This window comes from Nuphar pumila, chromosome 6 (assembly GCF_984573655.1).
Source record: "Nuphar pumila chromosome 6, dmNupPumi1.hap1.1, whole genome shotgun sequence".
NCBI classification, from domain to species: domain Eukaryota; kingdom Viridiplantae; phylum Streptophyta; class Magnoliopsida; order Nymphaeales; family Nymphaeaceae; genus Nuphar; species Nuphar pumila.
Genome location: NC_143254.1, coordinates 39,247,309 through 39,271,875, shown reverse-complemented (window position 1 = coordinate 39,271,875; position 24,567 = coordinate 39,247,309). Strand labels below are relative to the sequence as shown.

Genomic DNA, 24,567 nt, shown 5'->3' with positions numbered 1-24,567 from the left:
CTTTTCACCCCTTAACAGCTGCACTTCAACTCAATTCTTTTCTGAAAATCACAGCAGCAAAGATATGTTTTTGTAAATTACAATCACCTTGATTTTCCTCAGATTAAAGACTACCTTATAACTGCATCCAAGTATCAGCAGAAGAGGTGTTTCAGGTCTATAGAAACGTACACCATGATACCTGGTTGTGCTTTTATGGCTTTATCAAATGCCATCGATGTCCAATAGGAGCTAAGATCAATGATACTTGCAAAAACTTAAAGAAGCCAAGGAAGCATTACCCCTTTGGCTTGCACGAGACAGGTGCTTGTGCATCATAATGGGCTCGAAAATTTTAGACCCATGACAATATACTAAAATGATAATCATAAAAAATAAGGCAATTCAAGAGGGACGTAACATTAAATAAGATAACTGATCTATCCATGAACATGAATCCATTTGATGTAAACGTGAAGGATAAACAAAAACATGCAGTGTGTTCATAAGCAATAGGGTTTATCAACTTGGTATTTTCATATTAATATTCACACAGTTATTTTCAATTATTACAAATATACCCCGCAAACATATGCAACTCAGACACAAAATCCCAAGTTTAGAAAGATGATGCAGTAATTTGAAAGTTACCAGGTATAATCACGAAAAAGAAAAAAACTCAAGTGACGTATACCGTATCAAACATATCATAATGTAGTTTGTCTACAGAATCACCCCTCCCAAGTTCATCAGAAAATCCATAAGCTATATGTGTCTTTGGATTTGTATCAGCCTTGAACTCTTTTGGCAGTTTTGCCACAAGATTAAGAAGACCAGAATGAGGATTAGTATATTCTTGAAACGGTAATGCGCTGATAAATTTAGCCTTATGGAATGGTAAACATTCTTCAAACATGTTTGAGGGGGGCCAATCCTTCAATTTCAGCATCTCAGGCCACAAATTGCCATGTGTACGGCCTTCAAAATATCCTCTGAAATATTGATGGACATTAATGTCTGCCTGCAATGTGAAGAAAAAAGGGAAACGACCTAAATAACAGACTCTCAATTTCTTAGTACAATACGCAGAAGCTCGCATCATTCATAACATAGAACAACATAACAAAAGCATAATGCACACTTTCAAGATCAAGTCATAAGGAAACAAAACAGATGTAAAAACAGAACCTAAGAAAGAGGTTACAGATAAGAAAACATATTTCAGGACGAATATGGGTGTCAATGGTAAGGCATGACATCTGTTGGTAAAGTTTTTTTTGCCCCTTTTTTCCAACAGTTTTTTTCTTATTCTTTATTTGCTTATATTTTTAAAACTTTTTAATGCTTTGTTTACACTTTTCCCAGAAAAAAGAAAACAAAATCTGTTTTTTATTTCATATTGTATCTTATTTTATTTTTCCAAAAAATAGAAAAGCCTAAAATATCATCAGAAATTGTCTCATCGAGATATAGCCACAAATGTTATTGGTGGCAATGACTTTGAAAAAAAATTGGTATACGTCCTCATAACTCAAGTTGGGTAATTCTCAAAGAACAAACTGAAAACAAATGAACTAGTAATGTCAAGTAGTTGTATCCAAGCATGAATAATCAATGAGAATATCTTGTCCTGTGGGCCATGGTCACACAAGGCCTTTAAAGACATCACAGCTACATATTACAGGGAAGAGAATACTTCTATGATTCTATCTCAAACCTAACACCCTCATTTCTCCATGAAATGGAAATGAAGTGTAATAAACACCTTATGCTCACTTTCAGATGGTTTGCCATTAATGCACAGTTTTTCTTTTTCCAGAACATTTATATACATGCCCCTGGCTCAAACTTATTCTCCAATATGTTTCCATCTGTCTTCTTCCTTACCTCACCCTACTCGTCTACAACTCCACACCTTATTCAATCTTTTGAACTAGCAACAAGATATCTGCACTATTATTAAACAAAGATTTCATGGTAGAAACACATCAGCAAACAAAAAATGACAAAGGAATGCCAACTATATATCTCCAACCATGAATAGACCACACTCTGGTCCAGTCACCACTCACCAGGGTCCCGTAGGGGTGGGCATCGAGCCGGCCCGGCCCAGCCCAAGCCTGTTTAGAGCTCGGCCCATCAGGTTTTAACTGTGGCCCGATCCGGAGATGACCCAGTCCATTTATTAATGGGTCGGATTTTGGCCAGGTTTATTAGTCGGTTCGGGTTTGAAGAGCAACCCATGACCCAGCCCATTGGCCCAATGTTCAGCGGGTTGGTCCAGCCCGACCCAAACCTATTTGTAGGTTATTTTCGAATGAAGTTCATAAGTTAATTCTTGCATACCAAAAGCAAGAACTAAATGAAAGATTAATGCATCCATCTAATTATCTTTTTATTTCTCATATAATCAATGTAACTAATTAGGTAAATAGTAATAGTTACCAAGTTACTATGCAACCAGCTACTAAAAAATTAATTAGGTAGCTTAGATCCATCAGGTCGGACCAGTAGCGCATGGGCCGACCTGGGCCAGGCCCATGTATACAACAGGCCGGGTTTTGGCCCGGTAGCTAATGGGTCAGTGTCTAGAACCTTGACCCAAACCCTGCCCACCATGGGCCAGGTCGGCTTTGCCTGACCCATTGCACACCCATAAGGTCTTGGGTTGTGGGTTGTGGCTGTTAAAATGTATCCGATATATATATATATCTATACATATATATAGAGAGATACATATACATATATATATATATATATACGCATATATATATAGATGTCTATTTGTTGTAATACCCGATAAGGGTAAATCTGTCTTTTTATGCATATTCATTTTTCGAATATGTGTGTAATTTTATTTTTTTATTTTTTCTTTCTTTTATCTTTTATCTTTTTTATTTTTTATTTTTTATTTTTATTTCTTTAAACCTTAGAGGGGCCCACATCATAGATGTTGGGCCCCTCCAACGGTCAGATTTATGACCGTTGGAGGGGCGCCAACGTCTATTTTTGGAGCCCCTCCAAGGTTCTTCCTTGCTTTATATAGGGGTGAACCCCCTTGTATTTCTTAAGCTTTTTAGCAAAAGCTTTCTCTCACTTCTTCAATAAAGATTCATATTTTTTATACCTTTGTGCATTTGTGTTCTCTTGAATGTATTCTGCCTTTGTGCACATTTGTTCCAAGTGTTCTTATTGTGCCTTTGTGCACGTGTTTCTCATTAAGAACTTAGTGTTCTTATGTACGTTGTCTCTTTGAAGACATTTTTACAGTGGCTTATGGGTTCCTAATAACCTAGTACACTGGGATTGGATCATTAACTACATAACCCCTAGTATGCTCGGAAAGGTGGGTAACGGGCTGCATGACACGGCCCAAAGTAGAGATCCTTCTAACCAGTAACTATGAACCCACGACTAATGTATTCTCTAACAAAGAAAGGAGCCACAATGAGTCCTAGAACAAAACCCTAGTAAGTTTTATAGGGAAAGATCCACTTCTCTGGAATCAACAATGAAATATTGGGCAGTCACTTGACTTGACTTTTTTCCACAAACCTATGCAAACTTCAGGAAGCCTGCCCAAGTGAAAAAATGGATACACTTAATGGCCTTAGAAGAAATGATCAATGTTTAAAAACATGCAAGTCCACTCAGTGACTCAGCTCGACACACCCATTCACCTGGTCAGAAAACTTGTTGGACCAAGATTTCCACAAGACTCATCTGAGTTTTCACATGACTCGGCTATGACTGGTTGGATCAACTTAGGATTCAGCTGAGCCATTATATATATATATATAGAGAGAGAGAGAGAGTAGCTACCTACCTCAACCGAAGGGGGGTCCGAGTTTTTTTTCCAAATCTGACTGCACAGATGTGTTCAGCATGGTCGATTTGCTAGGAAACGACACTTGGATCGTGTTCTTTAAATAAAAAAACACGATTTTTAAGCCTTGAATATTTATGATATTTATAAAAAATTTACACCATCGATTTTCAAACCTTATAAAAAACCTACCTACAAACTCCGCCTGTGTATAACTGTTTAGTTATACACTGCCGGTCCCAAGCCCGGATAAAGGAGGGTTGCGGTAGGCCAGTGACAGCCAGCATAAAAACTTAGTCATACCCTATGAATATGAACCAATATGAGAATTTCGTTGGGGTGTTCCCTACTGAGTGACGTGTTGTACTCTATAGGCCCGGAGGCAGTGATAAATGGGCAAAGGTTGCTAGATCGTCGCCCAGAAGCGACGCGCCACACCGACGCCCGGGTGTGGTGTCAAATAGGCAAGGGTTCCCTCACTTTGTTGGACGGGTGAGGGTAAAGAAGTTAGTCCAAGACCATAAAATTAGGTTAGCCACTTGGAACATAGGGTCTTTAACTGGTAAGTTGGTAGAGTTAGTAGATGTTATGTGTAGGAGAAAGATTGATATTTTATGTCTACAAGAGACCAAATGGGTAGGTGAGAAAGCAAAAGTGATAGAACCTTGGGGATATAAGATTTGGTATGCAGGAATAAATAGGAATAGGAATGGAGTAGGGATTGTTATGAGTCGTGAGTTTATAGATAATGTAGTTGAGGTCCGTAGGAAGGGTGATAAGATTTTACTTATTAAATTAGTATTAGGTACGGATATTATTAATATTATTAGTGTTTATGCACCTCAAGTAGGTTTAGATGATTTCATTAGGCACCAATTTTGGGAAGATTTAGATGGAGTAGTACAAGGGATATCTTATGGAGAAAAGCTTTTCATCGGCGGTGACCTTAATAGACATGTAGCATTAGCAGGGATGGATTTGAGAGTATCCATGGAGGCTATGGTATAGGAGAAAGAAACGAAAGTAGAGAAAGGATTTTAGATTTTGGTTTGTCCTATGATATGATCTTAGCAAACATTTGGTTTAGGAAGAGGGAGTATCACCTAGTAACATTTAAAAATGGGGTTAATACGAGTCAGATAGATTTTTGTCTACTTAGAAAAAGAGATAGGGGTTGTTGCATCGATTGCAAGGTTATACCGGAAGAAAGCGTAGCTACACAACATAGAATCTTAATTTTAGATCTTAGAATTAGACAATGCCACAAAAAGGATAAACATAGGATAGATCCAAGAATTAAGTGGTGGGCACTGAAATGAGCTAAACAAGGAATGTTTGTAGAGCAGGTAGTTAAGGAAGCTTATTGGTGTCTCGAGGATGATTCGGAATCAATGTGGAATAAGACAGCGGGTGGCATGAGAAAGGTGGCTAAGGAGGTATTGGGTGAGTCTAAAGGCGATGCACCGCTAGGTAAGGATACATCATGGTGGAACGAGAACGTCAAATTAGCTATTAAGGTTAAAAGAAAGTGTTATAGAAATCTAAGAGTCGTGATAATGAGAATTTGGAGAAGTATATGATAGCAAAGAAGGAAATTAAAAAAGTAGTTCGAAACGCGAGGGATAAGGTATATAAGGAGGTTTATGACAGGTTGGATACCAAAGAGGGCAAGAAGGATATTTATAGGCTTGTAAAGATGAGAGATAGGAAATCGAGGGATCTGGGTATGGTTAGATGTATCAAAGATGAAACGCAAAGGGTTTTAGTCAAAGATGAGGAGATTAAAGAGAGATGGAAAGATTATTTTGATAAGCTATTTAATGGAAGTCATGCTCAGGATCTTGGAGACTTCTCCATTCCTTTTCATGAGATGAATTGTGACTTCATGCGCAAGATTCAAAAGAAAGAAATTGCAGAGGCTTTGAAGAAAATGAAATAAAAAAGGGCAGTTGGCCCAGATGGTATACCTATTGAGGCTTGGAAATGCTTGGAAGAGAAAGAGAAAGGTTTAGAATGGTTGACAAATCTTTTTAACAAGATTTGGCGGACAAATAAGATGCCTAATGAGTAGAGGAATAGTACTTTGGCGTCTCTATATAAGAATAAGGGTGATATACAAGATTGCACAAAGTATCGTGGTATAAAACTCATGAGTCATACTATGAAACTTTGGGAGAGGGTGATTGAGTCTAGGTTTGAGGAAGGTTGTCATGATATCGGAGAATCAATTTGGTTTATGCTTGGAAGATCAACTATGGAAGCTATACATCTTCTTAAACAACTTATTGAGAGATATAGAGAGAGGAACAAAGATTTGCATATAGTTTTTATTGATTTGAAGAAGGCATATGATAGAGTACCTAGGGACGTTTTCTGGTGGACAATGATGAAGAAAGGTGTTTCTCTCAAGTACATTAGTATAATTAAAGATATGTATGAAGGAGTAGTAACCAATGTCCGCACTTGTGGAGGGGTGACAACCAATTTTCCTACTTGGGTTACATCAAGGATTTACTTTAAGCCCTTTCCTATTTGCTATAGTGATGGATGAGCTTACGAGATCAATTCAGGAAAATGTGTCGTGGTGTATGTTGTTTGCTGATGATATTATTCTGATTGATGAGTCTAGAGTTGGGGTTAATGCTAAGTTAGAATTATGGCGAGAGACATTGGAAGCAAGAGGTTTTAAGTTGAGTAAGAGTAAGACAGAATATATGGAATGTCGGTTTAGTAAGCAACGAAGTAGTGATGGGAGTGTAGTGAAGCTTGGTGAGCAAGAAATACAGGTGGACGATTGTTTCAAATATTTGGGATCTATCATTCAAAAGTATGGAGCAATTGATAGAGATGTAAATCATAGGATAAAGGTTGGGTGGATGAAATGGAAAAGTGCAACTGGAGTGTTGTGCGATCGTAGAATGCCATTGCGGTTGAAGGGAAAGTTTTATAGGACGACTATTAGGCCCGCTTTACTATATGGTACAGAATGTTGGGCTGCCAAGAGACATCATATTCAAAAAATGAGTGTCGCTGAGATGCGTATGCTGAGATGGATGTGTGGAAATACAATAAAAGATAAGATTCGGAACGAGGAGATACGTAAGAAAGTAGGCGTTGCACCCATTGAAAATAAGATGAGAGAGAATCGTTTACGGTGGTTTGGATATATTCGGCGAAGGCCTAATGATGCTCCAGTTAGAAGGATGGAGAAATGGGAAAATATATTAGTTAAAGGAGGTCGGGGTAGGCCTAGGAAGACTTTGATGGAGATGATAGGAAAGGATATGAATGCTTTGAACCTCACCGAGGACATGGCATTGGATAGAAATGATTGGAGGAGAAGGATTCATGTGGAAGACCTAGAATGATTTTCTTTTTTGTTCATATCGCCGACCCCAATTGTTTTGGGATGAAGGCGTAGTTGTTGTTGTCATTGTTGTATAAAAACCTACCTACACATCGGAATCGAATGATGCAAGAGTCCATTCCTATAAAATCAAACGCGCAAAATACATCTGTGGTCAAATTCGAGAAAAACATGGAAAAGAACCCTTCAAAAGCCCCGTAGGGAGCGGTAAGCACGGATCAATGTAGTCAGCTACTCTCTTATCATATGTATATATATGGGTAAATATTGGCTACTAATGAAGGTAAGGAACTAATTAGTAGAAATCACTCTTTTCTTCAAAAAAATTCAAATTTTTGTAGATCAAATGTTACTGATGTGATCTACATGGTTTGTTTAGTAAGAAACTTGTTTTGAATAATGTGATTATGACAAGTAATTAGGTTTTAAAGAGTTTCAAAAATCAACGACCCACAATGTGCCAAAATTCCATAACTCAAAATATCACATTTTATATCAGAAAAGAACGATCCAAGGCTTGATCCTTAGCAAACAAACCATGCTGAACACATCTATATGGTTAGATTGAGTCGATACAACTTGCACCTATGATTTCTAGCTAGGGATGGTAATGGTTAAATTGAGTCGATACAACTTGCGCATATGATTTCTAGCTAGGGATGGCAATAGACCGAGGCAGGTGCGGGGGACAAGGTCTCCACCCCTGCCCCGTCTCAAAATTTTGTCCTCCATCCCCGCACAGGTTTTGATTTTAACCTCCATCCCCAATTCATTCCCCATTTCATGTCCTCGACCCTCGGTCCAAATGGGCGAGGCGGTGCGGGCGGGGCCCCGTTTTCTCCCGGTCCACTGCCATCCCTAATCCCCACTTTCATCCCCGTGGTGGGAGGGTCTTTGGACCTCTATCCCCACACCGTTAGAGGAAGGAGAGGAGAGAAATGGGAGTTCACGTAGCTAGTTAGAAGTAAGAGAGGAAGGAGAGAGGAGAGAAAGGGTTTTATGTTATTGTTAGGAATATATATATATATAGGATTTTATAATATATATAAGGGTATAATAGTAATTTCCCTAACAAGGATCGAGGATGGGGCGAGGCGGTGCGGGGGCAAGAGTAAGTCCATCCCTGCACGGGTTTTGATTTTAACCTCCATTCCCTGTTTCATGTCCTCCATCCCCGGTCCAAACGGGGCGAGGCGAGGCAGGGCACTTTTTCCCCTGATCCACTGTCATCCCTATTTCTAGCTCATTAGTTCCTTACCATCATTAGTAGCAAATATTTTCCCTATATATATAATGTATTTGTTTATATATTGTATGAGTCACAATGTAAATATTTTGCATAATGTATACATAAGAATACTTATGTAACTGTACATCATATATATTTATATATGTAATTACCTATATATCTATTTGATTCAATGCATTAAAAAGTTAACATGACTCGGACAAGTCACCAAGTTGACTCACGGAGTCACAAGTCAGGTACTGCTGAGTCGAGTCCCAAGTCACTGGGTTTTAAAACATTGAAAATGATTATGTATTGCCTGATGAGAATAAATTGCCCTCAGATGCCACATAATACTTTATATGCTCCTTGAGAAAGGGAACTAAAGTTTTCATGAGAATTCCAACTTTAGAGTAGGCTTGGGTTGTTCATAAACCCAAAAAGATGAGATTCATTCCCGACTAAGTAGAACACTTTTTGCATGTGATTAGGAAAACCAGCATCTCATTTCAAGGGCTCAATTTACACTAGGACCAAGCCGATAGACTGGTTGCAGAGCTGTTTATATATCTAACATATGCGCATCGGAGAAAACATCTCTTTAGTAAAAGAAATATAGAGTTAAGAAAAACACATTCAGAGTGTTCTAATTGGCCATACCAAAATTAGACCAAGCCGATAGACTGGTTGCAAAGCTGTTTATATGTAAAACCCGAGATTTTTATTAGAAAATATTTCAAATTAATTCAAATTGGGCCTAAATCCATATTTCGGATCTAGGACCCATAAAGGGGTATTTACGCTTAAATGTTTGCGTTATACTAAAATAATTAGTAATAAATTAGAAATATACCTATATATATGTATATATATTAAGCAAATTCGAGGATCCACAGTTGGATCCACTTGGATCCAACTTGCGGATCCATATTTTGGGGGTTAAAATTTTTATGTTTAAAGTGAGATTTAAAATAAATAAAATTTTTAAGTTTTTAAAAGTTTATCCGAGGATCCACAGTGGATCCATTGGGATCCACTTGTGGATCCATATTGTTTTGGGGCCGGGTTGCGGGTCCCAGGTTCGGACCCGAGCCCCACTCTATGATAGCCCTTTTAAGAGAAAAGGGCAACCCGATAAGGGTTGCCCGATACGTTGTAACAGAAAAGGAAGGGGGGCAGGAGGGGGGTTACGCAGGGCGTAACCGACCTCCCCCCCCATCACGGCTTGAGGGGGGCTAATAAAAGGGAGGATGGGGAGTTAGGGTTTCCCATCCCTCGCCTCTCTCTCTCCACTCAGTCCCCCATCTTTCCCCGTCTCTCTCACACGCTCGGTGCGCACACGCCGGAAGAAAGAAGGTCGCCGACGAGCAACCAGCAGCCATCATCCCTCCTCGAGCATCCCTGTCACGACAGCAGTGGGGGCGACTCCAGCCAGCCCGGTGCTCCCGCCACGACTGTCTCTGATCGCCGGAAAAGTCATCGGAGAAATGTACGGTACTTCTTGGACTCGGGGTGAGGAATCGAACGTGGGTTCGATTCCATGGGTGGATTGAGGGGAGGATTCGGGGATTAGGTTGTTTCCCCATTTCGAAAACCCAAACGGTTTGGGGATTCACTGTACCTAACCCTAAACTGTAACAAAGTTCATCCCAAATCGATTTGGGGATTTTTCTTACCTAACCCTACGTTGCAAAAATTCCTAGCCCAAACGATTTGGGGTTCGGCTGTGGTATCGGACTAGCCCCATTCGTGGGGTTTCCGATTCTTTGAAATGGATAACCCCAATTTTTGGGTGATTTCTATTTTGGGACCCAATAACCTAAATACTAAAGGGAAAGAGGAAACCGAAGTCTGTTTATTTTGGGTGCTGTGCACCTTTTGAACCGGGCCATAGCAGGCCCAGCTGACCCAGTTAGCCGGGAGCTGGCCTGTACCTCGGCTTGTGTAGATCTTTTCCTAGCTGTGTTATAAATTCTTGTAATGACATACTGTCAGATTCGCTCGTGGTTTGGTTTTGTTACATTTGTATGCTAACATAATCTTGCTCGAGGATATCCTTGTAATCTTTGTATGTCGTTATAGTAGTAACTTTCATTACGGTTGTTTCTTTTCCACTAAGTATTCAAAACTCTGTTTTCTGGAGGTGTATTTGGATTTTTTCTCTCAATGATCTAGACTGTTTGCATATGGCTTGAAATAGCATACCGACTTCTGTATTTCATTTAGAGCAGTCCCTTCTTCTTCTTTTTCTCCATCATATCCCTTGAGACCTTGTGGTAAGTGATTTCGGGTTTTATGTGGTAAACTGTGTAAATATGTATAGATTTAAGGCAGATTGTATTTGCAGATGCTGGTCAAATATTTATCATAATCTTTTGATTCATTAATTTAGTTATGAGGATTAACTTGTGTAGAAAGTGATCAGTTTTCTTATTACTAGGATTGCTTGGTTTGGATTTAGCCGCAAGATAGCATCCTATTATTGAATAGTCGGAGAACTGGGGTCAGCCCTGTTCATACAGTAGGATAGGTGTATAAAATTAGCATGTAGTATTAGAAAGAATTGAATATCCTGGCTGAATGAATAATTGTCATCTGTATCTATCTAATGTAATTAAGTCAGAACTCTTTACCTTTACACTACTATAATGCTTCGGGCGTATTGAGATTTTGTTGAGCAAATGAAACCTTAATGGTCACAGATCTATATAAAAATATATTTATTTAGGTCAGGGATTTATTAAGACTGTAAGAGGCAAAGAGTCTGAAATTAACTACACATGGTATTGGGTAATCAGATGCATATTGTACTACTTTTCCCTTGTATTCAAAACCCTGCTATGATGCATGTCTACTGTTTCAAATGTATGAATGAGCCGTACGCTTGAAAGGTTAGTTGCCTAGTAAAATACTTGTATTCTGAAATAGTTTGTGACTGCATAAATGTGTAAATTCTGGAACATGTGTGGGTATTGAGGAAGGGGTATATAACCATGCTCTTAAAAACTTTTGTAATCGGGATGGCATACTCTCTAAGGAATCAATGGGCTGTAATTCTCTAATTGCTTATGAGAAATTTAGACACATGCCTTGCCGAATGGACAAGATGGATTAGATACCCGAGGCGGGTATTTGGAGCTGATAATTTATGCACATTGAAAGATAAATCTAAAGATAACTTTAAACTTAATGGTTGTGTGCTTACGGGTTTAAAGGTACCGGGGCATCGGTGCTTGTGCTGTAGAATTTGTAACATGGGAAATAGTTGATTTTTGTTAAAATGTATTGCTTTGGTACAAGTGTATATATGATAAGAATGTGAGCATGATCCAGTTATTGATAATTCTTCTTGAAATGGTACATGTACACTCACACACTTAAAGAAACCATGGATTGGTTAAGACCCATATGTGATGTAGGTAACACACACATGTTGAAAATGCATATAAATGAATTATGACATGCATATGTTTGGGTTTATATTTGCATGAAGATGTATGTTGTTTGGCATTTTGGCTTAGTGTTATAAAGGAAATACTGTTATGGTTTTATTATGTGATGCACCGATGGCCAAATTTGACCATCATCGGCCTGGAGTGTCGTGGGTTGGTTTTCTTTTATTTATGTTTTTAACAGCATCACTTAAACCACATAAGATGGTTTGACACTTTACGACACTGTTCTATGTGTTTACACGGGCTGGAGTCCTGAATGGGTCCCTGCAAGGGAGGATGCAGGGTTTTCACTTTACTTTTGCATATAGTGTTGCAAACTTAAGGAATGAACTTTAAATATAAATAAAGAATAAGAACAGTGTAATATACATTCTGGGATATCTCATCTAGAGTATGAGAATCTTGGATATCCGGTCTTGGGGAGACTGTGAGGATACAAAAACTCCGTGTGCGTTGTTGCCCCTGAACCCGATATTGAGGTTCTTCTCCTGGCCACGGTTTTAGGGAGAATCCGCCACTTTACCCGGGAGTGGTGTGTTAGTCACAGCTGTGAGTTTATGGTACCAAGGAAGTGGCACTTGTGGGCGTGGGGTGTCCCTTGTGTCCCCGACATTAGATGTGGAGGTCTAATGTTCCGATGGATGGTGTTGTTTCCTGATATCGGTCGAGGGCTAAGTTGGAACCCAGTAATAAAATACAAATTGTGTGTTAAGCTACCTTGGGAACCTACTTGACCTCGGGGTTTGTACCCGTTTGGTGTATCCGCGGGCCATGGTAATTTAAAAAAAGAAACTTAAAGATGTGTGCATCTAATAGGGCATGCATATGAAAAGATGGAACTTAAATGAAAGATAACAGAAGAAATCATGCATTGCACATAATCATGCATTTTTTTTCTGTTATGCATTAGATCACGCATGTTTGAATCATTCTTGATATCGTGACATCATTTGGTGGTAGCATATGACTTACTTTGTGAAATCATGCTGAAAGTTTTGATCATTTAGTTATTGATATATGACACTGTTTACTGTTATTGACGGGTGAGTAAATGCAATCATTGGTAGCTATGGAAATTTAAATGTTGCAAATTTTATATCTGCACTCACTCAAATCACTGCATGAAATCTTATCCATGTTTTTTCTCTCACCTGGTTTCTTTAGAAGTAGCTGTGCTCAGAATTTCGGTTCTGACACCCTACTTTGTTGTTTTTTTCAGGAAATGGTGAACAGTGAAGTTGGACATGCATCTGGGGATAGATGAGTTATACTTGGACTTGTCAGCTTCAGTAGAGGATATTGTGGCTTTTTCTTTTGTCTTTCAGTTCTTTTAATTTCTGCAAGTGTTACTTTACTTTCAGTTGAAGAAAACCTTGTCTTTGAAATTTTCTTACTCATTAATAAAAGAGTCTTAGTTGGTTGATATGGATGATGATTGCAACTTCGTTTGTGGTGTGTGGTTATCCAACTGAAATTGGAACTGTAGGGACCCCAGGTCTCTGGGAAGTTTTCCGCAACTCTTAGAAAAAAAAAAATATTCCGCATTTTTAAAAGGGTATGGATTGGGGTCGTTACATTATATATCTAACATATGCGCATCGGAGAAAACATCTCTTTAGTAAAAGAAATATAGAGTTAAGAAAAACACATTCAGAGTGTTCTAATTGGCCATACCAAAATTAGAACTTGAAATAGAGTTAAGAAACCAACATCTCATTTCAAGTGCTAAATTGACACTAGGACCAAGTCAATAGACTGGTTACAGAGCTGTTTACATTCAAGTATCTAACATATGCACATCAGAGAAAACATCTCTTCAATAAAAGAAATATAGAGTTAAGAAAAATACACTCAGAGTGTTCTAATTGGTCATGCCCACACACACACAGTGCATTATGCCAGTTGATAATCTTGTGACTGAAAATTATGAATAACATTAAATTTCATCTAGCAGCACAAACCTCACACCAATCTAAGCAATCAATTGCCTTTACCATCTTCATATCACTACCAAGTCTGTTATTGTTCCTTTCACACATGGTACGCAATATGGACAATGGATCCCAGCTCAATTCAGTTGTATCCTGAAGAACGTTACGGACAATTACAGGGTGGCCTCTCATCCAATGCTTCTGAAAATGTTCAACATCTTCTCCTTGAATGTCAGGTATGGTGGGGCAGTATAAGTAGTTATCATCAGAGTCCTCCCTTCCAGCTGCTTTTCTTAACTGCCTGCTGAGTTCACCTAATTTGCTATTGCTGCTGAAACAAAATGAACAGTGGACAGAACCATCGGCCATCTCAGAGAAGTCATAACTGTAAGCTGTTTCCTCTGCACTTACTTCTAGCTTTGATATCCATTTGGAAGGAAAAATGCATTTTAAGTCCAGATTACAATTCCCACAACCTCCTAGCTCCTTTGGAGGGCAAGGAATACTGCCATCGTCATTAGGTTTCCATATTTGTGGCTTGGCAGAGCCAAGAGATGAGCTAATGAGAACCAATCTTGTTGGAACTAACTGCTTGACTACTGGAGAGAGAGGCTCACCACCATGAATATAAGCTCTTCCTCTGTTGTTATATTTGGCAATTGTTAGCCCAACACCTCCCGGTAGGTTGCCTTTACGAATCTCTTGGCAGCAGCTGAGGCAAAGGTCGTATGAACATTTTGAACAGCTTCTGTGTAAATCCACAATAGAACTTTTGCAGTTATCACTGCTCCAGAAACCCAACGGTGCATCAGAATTATTGAAAGAGTCAAGACAATGATGCACTATTTTCTTATAGCATTAAAAATACAACACCAACATACCAATACAGGTGCTCATCACATCCGTATTCAATTCGTTGCAGCTGAACACCAGACAGCATCACCCCTGTGATGACATAGACAGATTAAAGATAAGATGCACCTCAAGCCAATAGAACATTGTTAAGAGCCATAACCATACCCTGCATGTTTGACTCAATTTCTAACTCAGTTTTCTGCTCTTGGTTGATTTGTTTTAGTACAGGAAGAAGCACACAAATCAGATAATGAGCATGACGGATCCTGTTAACCTTATCTGTCTCCTTGACAGACCCCTGTTATAAAAGGATTTAAACAATAAATAGGCATAGACTTCAAGAGAGAAGAGAAGAGCAATGGCGAAAAGGGAAAACAGAGGTCTTGATCTGAACACAAGAACCAGAACAATGACACAGACCTTAGCTCCCCCTCTTACATACATGCAGTCATCACAACTGCAATTCCCACGACAAACTGGGCAAGCACTTTCAAATTCTTCTGCTGACATATCAGAATACCTGCATTTGACACAAAGGGGGGGGGGGGGGGGGGGGGGTAACAAATTAATAAAACGAAGAAGCTATGTTATCAAGTGGTTGAAAAGAAAATACACATTATGCCCAACTGCTTATGCATCAAAATGATAAATTATTATGAGCAGTATAATACAAATTCTAAGTACAGGGCAACATAGGCAACACTAACTTATCAGGAAAGTAAAGCCCAGCATCATTGATGTATTTTTTTTATTCTGAAGAAAAATCATGGATTTAAATATTGAAGCACTTCAAATATGACCCATAAATGGGAAACAGGAAACAGAAGAGAATCCTTAGCAAGAACAAGACTGTCAAATGATAGTCTCAAATGTGAACACCATTTATCTTTTCTGTCGATATCACATGCTATTTCCTGTTTATCGTGGATCAACATATACTCGAGGACTTCCATAACTAGTTCTTTGAATGGTGCAGGTTCCTACTCTTACACAAGTGTTTATTCTTTTCTACTTTCAGTTCACACCATCTTCAAGCTTAAGACTTTATAAATCAATATCTAAACTTGCTGGTGTAATATCCTGTGTTTTTCTACTATGTTAAATTCTGATATTTCAGAAAATTTGGCTAAGTGTTTTGGTAAAGTTGATAAAATCCAAGATTTTAGGTGGTGTCAGTTGAGTCTAGGCATGGCCCAAGACCCATTGAAAAGACCTAAACGAGCCAATTAAATTTTGGTAAAACTTTTTATTTTTTACCTTTAAAATCAAGCAAAATTCGAGCAAAGTTGGGATTAAATTCAGGCTAATATATCATTAGATGTGTCTCGAAATTTTGAAAACATTAATATTTTTGTTTTCCTGAATTCGGGCTAAGGTTGGGCCAAAAATGGCATTTTTTCAAAAATGACCCGCCTCGATATGATCGGTTCTGGACTAGATCAGATCCGATCCAATCCAATCTGTTTAATCCAAGTTGATATGTCAGTTCAAGACCCATATTACTTAAGATCTGGTCCAGGCTGAGATCTATATGAATTTGGATCTTAGATCTAGATTCAAATCCAAACTTCAATTCCAACCAATTTAAAGTTTTAAATTCAATATATAGGTTAAATTGAGATAAAATATATGTTAAAAAGACTCCCAGAGGGGTGAGATACCCTCTGAAACTTTTTGAAAAATTATTAATTAATTAATTAAATATTAAAAATTAATTAATTTTGAAAATTTATTTTTTGATATGAAAGAGTTCTACGTTTGTGGAACTCTACCTAATATGAAAGGATTCTAGAGAGGGGTGTCACCCTTTAGAAGATCCTAAATGTAGTTAAAAATAAAAAGTAAAAATAATAGTCACTAATTTGTTGAAAAAGTAAAAAAGAGGCTAGAGATAGAGTTCTAAACTGGTAGAAATCTATCTCTAAGCCAAATGGGAAACCCTAGAGGGGTGTCACCCTATGTCACATGGGTGCGGGCGCGGGTGCGGGTGCGGGGATTCGGCACTTCCAAAAAACCCGGGTGCGAGTGTGCGGCAGGGGCAAAAATGTAATATATATATATATATATAAAGGGGGTAGGGGAATAGGCGGGTTTTTTTTTATTTTGCAGCTGTCAGCTGCTGCAGCTGTCAGCACAGCTGCTGACAGACAGCTGCTGACAGCTGCAAAATAGTATTAATGGACCTTAATGATCCTGTCAGCTGCATACTTTTTTTAAAAAAAAAAATCGAAGCCCATTTGGGCAATTTTTTTTTTTTAAAAATGGACCTTAATGATCCTGGGTGCGGTCAACGCACCCAGGATCGGGTTGACCGCACCCGGTGCCGCACCCGCACCCGCGTCGAGTCGCGTCGACGCGGGTGCGGCACCCTCCTAGCCGAATCCCTGTGACATAGGTGTCACCCTTTAGAGGATCCCAAACCTTATTTAAGACTCAAAAAAAAACAGAGAAAAGAAAGAGAGAGAGAGAGAGAGAAAGGAAAAATCGTGGGAGAGGAGAGAGAAAGGAAAAAGGGAAATAAACAAGGAAGAAGGATCTCATTCCGCTCTGGGCACCCGACGAATTTTTTTGTTCTTTTTCCGTTTCCAATCAAAGGTATGGGTTCCTCTCTTGATTCAAACGGGAAGAAATAGTTCAAATCTAGTTTATGTGAGATTTTAGTGGAAAAAAGGAAAAAATCTGAACTGAAATACAAAATTATATATATGTGTGTGTTGTTAAATCAACCACTTGTTTGCTTTTTGGCATGCACTCGATTTTCTGATTTCGTGCTTATAGCAGAATCTATCCTGCGAGTTAGTTTTATGCATATTTCTTAGTTCTGTGTATTTTAAGAGCTCAAAAAAGAAAATTTAATCTACCACTATACATGTCGACAGATCTAGACATATTTGTCCCAGATTTGCAGACTTTCATAGGTGCGCATATCTGGTCCATATCTGCGGATATTTTTTTGTGTGCATACCACTGATATGTCCAACAAGTTGTGTTTTTGTTCTACTATGTAGCTACCTGTTCTGCAGCATATATATATATATATATATATATATATATATATATATATATATATATATGTGTGTGTGTGTGTGTGTGTGTGTGAGTATACATGCAGAACAAGTACAAATCTGCAGCATCTAGATCCATATGCAAATCTGGTGCAGATCTGCACCTATATAGATAGGTGCAGATCTGGCAGCATGTACTTTTGAATTCTGCCTGCATATGTTTTTCTGAACCATAATCAAATGGTTTTTTATTCTTTGCTCACATACATTACTTTTGTTATTGCCCGTATCGATTATTATTTGGCAGTGTACAGACTATGCTAGTATTCATTATAAAAAATTTATTCCATTCTGCCCATTTGATTGATTGCTTTTAGTTGTGTGCACTGTATTGATTTGTCGCAGCTCATGTTTAAGAATCAGATATTTGGTTCTATTTAAATAACATCCAAGTTTTCTTTGAATTAGAGTAAAATGTTGATTTCAAGTGGTTGGTCAGACCCACATACGAAGTGTATCGGGTGCCGACCAGACCCAATAAAATGTTGATTTCGGGTGGCTGGCCAGACCCAAATATGAACTGTATTGGTTGATGACCAGACCCGATAAAATGTTGATTTCAAATGGCTAGTCAAACCCAAATACGAGTTGTATCGGGTGCTGACCAGACCCGAAGAAGTGTTGATTTCGAGTGGCAGGTCAGACCCGAAGAAGTGTTGTATTGGGTGCGGACCAGACCCGAATACATGCTGATCGGACTGCTGACACGATAATGTTGATTTTAGTAACTATATAGTTGTATGCATACATGTTATTTCCTTGAATAAATATATATCAGCAAAGTATTTTTAGCATGTCACTTTTCTGTATATGTAGATGCATTAAATATGTGATCGATTCGGTTTTTGGTGAGCTATTGTAGGGCAGACCAATGCTGCACATTTATGTACAGCATTATCCGATGTCCACTGCCTTTGGCTGCATGTTTCTATAATGAAATGGTGGTCTTCCACAAAAGCACTTGAATCCACCAAAAGAGTGTCTATAAAGACACTTCAAGCAAAACCCATAAAAGGGTATAATAATAAGAACACAACAATGAAATAATAAATCTTTATTAACAACAAAAATGCTTAAGAAGCATTGAAAACAAAAGGAAAGGGGATCACCCTTATTTATACAAGAATAGAAAGAGGGGAGAAGAGCTCTTAAGTAGCTCTTCTCAAAGAGTCGTTGGACCTAGTCAAACAGCTCTATCTGTAGCCGTTGGACTAGGACGACTACATTTCTAGTCAAGATCTAATGTGATCTAGATAAATAGTCTAGTTCAAAGTGAACTAGATGAAAATAAAAATAAAAGAAATATAAAAAATAAAAATAAAAAAATATTATTATATTATATTTTTTATATATTATATTTTTTATATTTTTAACACTCCCCCTCAAACTTACGGTACAATGAGCAAAAGTTTGTCTAAGAGGAACTAAAATTTAAGAGCAGCGAGAGGCTTGGTGAAGAAGTTTGTTAATTGATACTCTGATGTAACATATGGCAGATCAATAGTTTCATGCAAAAATTCTTCTCTGACATAATGAGAGTCTATCTCAATATGTTTGGTGCGCTCATGAAATGTCCGGTGGATTGCAATATAGATCGCACTCTTATTGTCACATCACATTCTTGAAGCTCGTGTTGCTTCAGCTCCCATGTCAGCTAGCAAACACCTGCGCTAAACAACTTCCATTGTAGTTGTCGTGATGACTCTATATTCAACTTCGGTGAAGGAAATAGAGACCTTTTGTTGCTTTTTACACCTCCACGAAATTAAGAACTCACCTAAGAAAACACAAAAATCAGTGGTTGAGTGCCTATTATTAAGATTACCTCCCCAATCAGCATCAGTATAGGAAATTAAATCTAATGATGATGATGCAGACAATAAGAGGCCTCGTGAGAGAGAGGTCTTTAAGTATCTAATAATACGCAAAACTACTCCCATGTGTAGATAAGTGAGAGCATGTTGAAACTGACTAGTTGTGTGTACAGCGTGTGCTATATCTGGCCTAGTAATGGAAAGATAGGAAAGTGCCCCGATAAACTGTCTGTAAGGAGTGGGATCGTCAAGAAGCTTTCCATCATCAATTCTCATTTTAACATTGACAACTTCTGAAATGTCCACTTTCTTATCATCCGTAATGTCAGACTTGAAAACAATATCAAAGGCAAATTTAGATTGAGATATCAAATACCCACGAGGAGAATAAGCAACTTCAATTCCTAAAAAATATCTTAGCAAACCTAAGTCATTTCAAAGTAATTTTTAAGAAGAGTTTTGATATTTTCAACTCCCTGTTTATCACCTCTGGTGATGATCATGTCATCCATGTATCAAAATTCTTAATAAACAAAGTAATATAAGTCAAACAGGATTGAAAACCAATGTTAAGCATAACCTGACTAAACCTATCATACCAAACTTTTAGTGCACGAGTCACTATATTCCAAACTGCATGCCCAGAGCATGTCTTCTAAAGTCTGAATGGTTCGCTCTGACTGCCCATCTGACTGAAGGTGAAAAGTTGTACTCATTTTTAATTGTATCACATTGCTTCTTGAAAACTTTGCCAAAATCGTGATGTGAACTTCGAGTCTCTATCTGAAACAATTGAATCAGGTACTCCATGGAGTCTAACAATATCTCTAATAAACAATTGAGCCAATTGGTCACACGAGAGAGTTGTCTTACAAGTCAAAAAGTGAGTTGACTTAGTTAGTCTGTCGACAATCACCCACACTGAATCCATCCCATTCTTCGTCTTTGGAAGCCCCGAAATGAAGACCATTGAGATATCCTCCCATTTTCACTCGGGTATGGAAAATTGTTGCAAAAGATCACCTAGTCTTTCGTGCTCAATCTTCACCTGCTGACATACTAAACATTTGCAAACAAACTCAGCAATGTCTCTCTTCATACCACTCCACCAAAAAGTATCTTTCAGATCTCGATACATTTTGTTGCTGCCAGGATTTCATTTAGAAATGTATTTTTGACATCCATCTGATATATGGGTCATTTTCTAATGGAAGTCAAGGTAATTAAGGTTCTGACAATGGTCATACGAGCAACTGGAGCAAAGGTTTCTTTATAATCAATGTCATATTCTTGGGCATACCCTTTGACCACTAGTTGAGCTTTATATCTTTCAAGAGTTCCATCACTCTTGGTTTTAACTTTATAAACGCATCGACGGCCTACGGGTTTCTTACCTAGAGGAAGATCTTGAATAGTCCAAGTAGAAGTCTTCTCAAATGCATCCAACGCAATTTTCATAGCTTCTACCCATTTCACATGATTTTTGGCTTGAGAGTATGATGATGGTTCCTCATATGAGTGTATTAATGCAATAACTGCCTATATGTGGGTGAAAAGGATTCGTATGACACAAATTTTCTAGGAGGCATCCATAATCAGCTATTTGAGAAACAGATAAAAGATTTCAATTTAGATTAGGAATATATCTAACTTCTGGAATAAAAAATTTCTTAGTTTTATGCACCTTTTCAAAGGAAATTATTCGTTCTATTTCAAGAGAGGTTCCATCAAGTGTAAAAACTTTTCATACACTTGTTTTATTTTTGAAACATTCGGATAAGATATTGTTATTTGGGGTCATATGAAAAGAAGCACCAGAGTCAAGAAGTCAAGGAAAGTTACCTGGATCGGAGAAAGATGAAACTGCGGCTCCAGTTGAGGCTTCAAATGAGGAGGAAGCGCCTTTGATAAGGGGTTAAAGAATCTCCATCAATTGAGTCGTAGAAACAGGTGCATTTTGATATTTGGGTTCTAATCCAACAATCGTGACTCTCTTTTCTCTTAGCTCATTAAGCTTAAGACACTGAGGCCTATAGTGTTGTGGTTCATGACAATGGTAACAAATGACTTTTCTCTTGTCAAAGTCATTGTTTTGTCTGTTAAAATGAGGTGGCCTATAAGAGCGTATGTGATTACCCGATCTAGACACAGCTAGAATGGAATCATCTTCTAGTTTTGGAGTAATCTTTTTAATTCTATTTTCCTCCATAGTTAGTTCCTCTATAGTATCAATGATAGAGGGAACTTTTCCTCGATGAAGAAAAGCCGATTTAGTCGACTCAAATTTCGATCTTAGACCATTTATAAATTGATAAAAATGTTTCATATCAAGTTGTTTTTTACGGAGCTCAATATCTTTGAGACAATGTCATTTTGTCTCTAAAAGAGCTAATTCTTTCTAAAGTTCGGACAACTCATAATATTTCTGAATCGTTTTATCCTTTTGAGTCATTGTCCGAACTTTGTCTTGTAAATTGCACACATATGCAATATCGTTGAGGGAGTACATATTTTTAAGATACTCCCAAGCCTTATCAGCATGTTCGAACTTGGCAAGACTAGAGCATTTTTTAATGTCTATGCTATTAATTAGCTATGACATAATTTTTGCATGCCCTATCCTCTATTCTTTTCATTTCTTTTCATAAGTGGTTAACGCCTTGCTCTTCTCCTCTTCCATTAGAGAAATTTCTTTATCACCCTCTTTTTTGGTGAGAGATAGTTTAGGTTTCGAATCGAAACCATCCACTATGCCCCATAGCCCTTTTCCCCAAATGTGATGTCTTATAATTGAAGTCCACATTACATAATTCGTATCATTTAGCTTCATGGATACGATGGTGATCTTATCATTGTCATCCATCCTTACAAAGGTAAGAAAGGAATAAATGGGAGGAGAAAAGGAGAAAAGAGGAGAAAAGAAACTATGAGAAGATAAAATACCATTTTTTGTAGCAAAAAGTTTCTTCAATAGCCTCCTTTCTTCAACGAATCTTCTTGAGCCAAGAACAAAGTGACGAAACACCTTTTGCAAGTGGGGCACAAAAAACGAGGCAGAAGTTCTTCAAGATCTAAGATCTTCGTGAATCTGATACAATGTAATGAAATGGATCTTCCACAAGAGCACTTGAATCCACCAAAAGAGTGTCTATAAAGACACTTCAAGCAAAACCCATAAAAGGGCATAATAGGAAGAACACAACAATGAAATAATAAATCTTTATTAATAACAAAAATACTTAAGAAGCATTGAATACAAAAGGAAAGGTGATTACCCCTATTTATACAAGAATAGAGAGAGAGGAGAAGAGCTCTTAAGGAGCTCTTCTTAAAGAGTTGTTGGACCTAGTCCAACGGCTACATTTCTAGTCAAGATCTAATGTGATCTTGACTAGATAAATAGTCTAGTTCAAAGTGAACTAGACAAAAATAAAAATAAAATAAATGTGAAAAATAAAATTAAATAATATATTATTACATATATTATTATATTATATTATATATATATATATTATATTTTTTACATTTTTAACAGTTTTTGCATGAGAAACATACTGCCAACAGTATGCTATTGCTGCAGCATAGCTATGACTCTGTGTTTATGTTCAGTATCCCAAGGATGCCTAGTTTTTGTGCATATGAATGGCAAAAGTGTTTATTGGTTATGAATGATTATGCAAATGAATAATATGTTGGCATAGATGTGCATATCATGAACACGAAATTTCTGAAGTTATTTTGATGTTACACTAAAATGATCATGTGCATGTTGGGATGTTATGCATACAATGAATCATAAAATAATGCATGTTCATTTGTTTGTATGCATATGCAATTTGTATTGTATGTACATTCTTGTTGTATATAAATGAATGTGTATTGTGGACATGTTTCAATAGTTGTGTGTGCATGTTCACTGAGAATTTTGCATAAGAAGCATCGGTGGTCAAATGTGAACCACTATAGGAGCATGTGTTGCTCTAAAATTTGTGTGTATGCATTTCAAAATTCATTTTGAAATTATTGATTTTCTAATTTAATTGCACTGTTAAATTTGTAATGGGCAAGGTCACATATTGGGTTTTGCATGTTGATTTGCAAAACTGTTCTTTTGCAAAGAATTTGACTTTTATTAAAAATATAAAAGAGATAAATAGTATAATTAATATTTTTTCCTGAATATTCCTTCCACTGGTTCACCTTCCGGCCACGGTTTTAAGGAGCTTTCAACCACTTTGCCTGGGATGGTGTTGTAGACACAGTTGTTATTGGTATACTAAGAAAGTGGCATAAGTGGATGTTGATTTTCCTGATGTCCCGATATTAGATGTTGATTTTTAATGTTTCGATAGATGGTGTCCATTCCTGATATCGATCGAGGAACAAGTGTGGAACCCAGTAATAAAATACAAAATGTGTGTTAAGTTATAACTGAGAACCTATCTTAGACTTCGAGAATTGTGATGCTTGTTTTAAATATCTGCGGATTTAATGAAAAGTGAAACTAAAATTGTGTGTATTTAATAGGGGCATTCATGCAAAAGAGAACTTTGATAATAACTTAATAATTTCTCCATGCATATGCATTGTGGTTTATGAGATTATTATTGTTATATTTCTTTTGAATACTTGCATAAATTTGATTTATGTTTTTCTTGCCTATTTGAATTTTTAGAAGCATTCGTATAAAGAATCTTTGATTCTTACCCAGTATTTCAAATATTTTTCTCAAAACCTAGAGCTCAGTAACGAGGATGACTGCATCAAGGAGTCTACGAGATCGCACGACTTGCTTCTGTTATTCTCGAACAGTGTGGCTCTGGGATTTTATGCTTTACTTTAATTTTGTTCTCAGACTTTGATTATTGATTAATAAAGTTAGTTATTTTGATTAGTTGGTTTAATATAGAGATCCCTTATGGTTTGGAATTTTGTTTAGTCGAATCCTTGGGTTTTGGTTTCCACAATTATTTTTAAAAAAATCCACTTTTCAACAAGGATGAATTAGGGTTGTTACAATTGGTGGCATCTTTTTTCACATGAATAC

General features: G+C 37.5%; 1 protein-coding gene across 1 annotated transcript in view; it reads right to left on the bottom strand.

Moving 5' to 3' along the window:
• Window positions 1–24,567, bottom strand: part of LOC149834689 (lysine-specific demethylase JMJ26-like) — a 78,056-nt gene that overhangs the window by 31,343 nt on the left and 22,146 nt on the right. The window contains exons 3-7 of the mRNA XM_090011523.1: window positions 15,062–15,161; window positions 14,807–14,939; window positions 14,668–14,731; window positions 13,817–14,570; window positions 674–1,000 (exon numbers count right to left, since the gene is read on the bottom strand). Of these exons, the coding sequence (XP_089867649.1) occupies window positions 674–1,000; window positions 13,817–14,570; window positions 14,668–14,731; window positions 14,807–14,939; window positions 15,062–15,161 (1,378 nt within the window). The remainder of the gene's footprint in view (window positions 1–673; window positions 1,001–13,816; window positions 14,571–14,667; window positions 14,732–14,806; window positions 14,940–15,061; window positions 15,162–24,567) is intronic.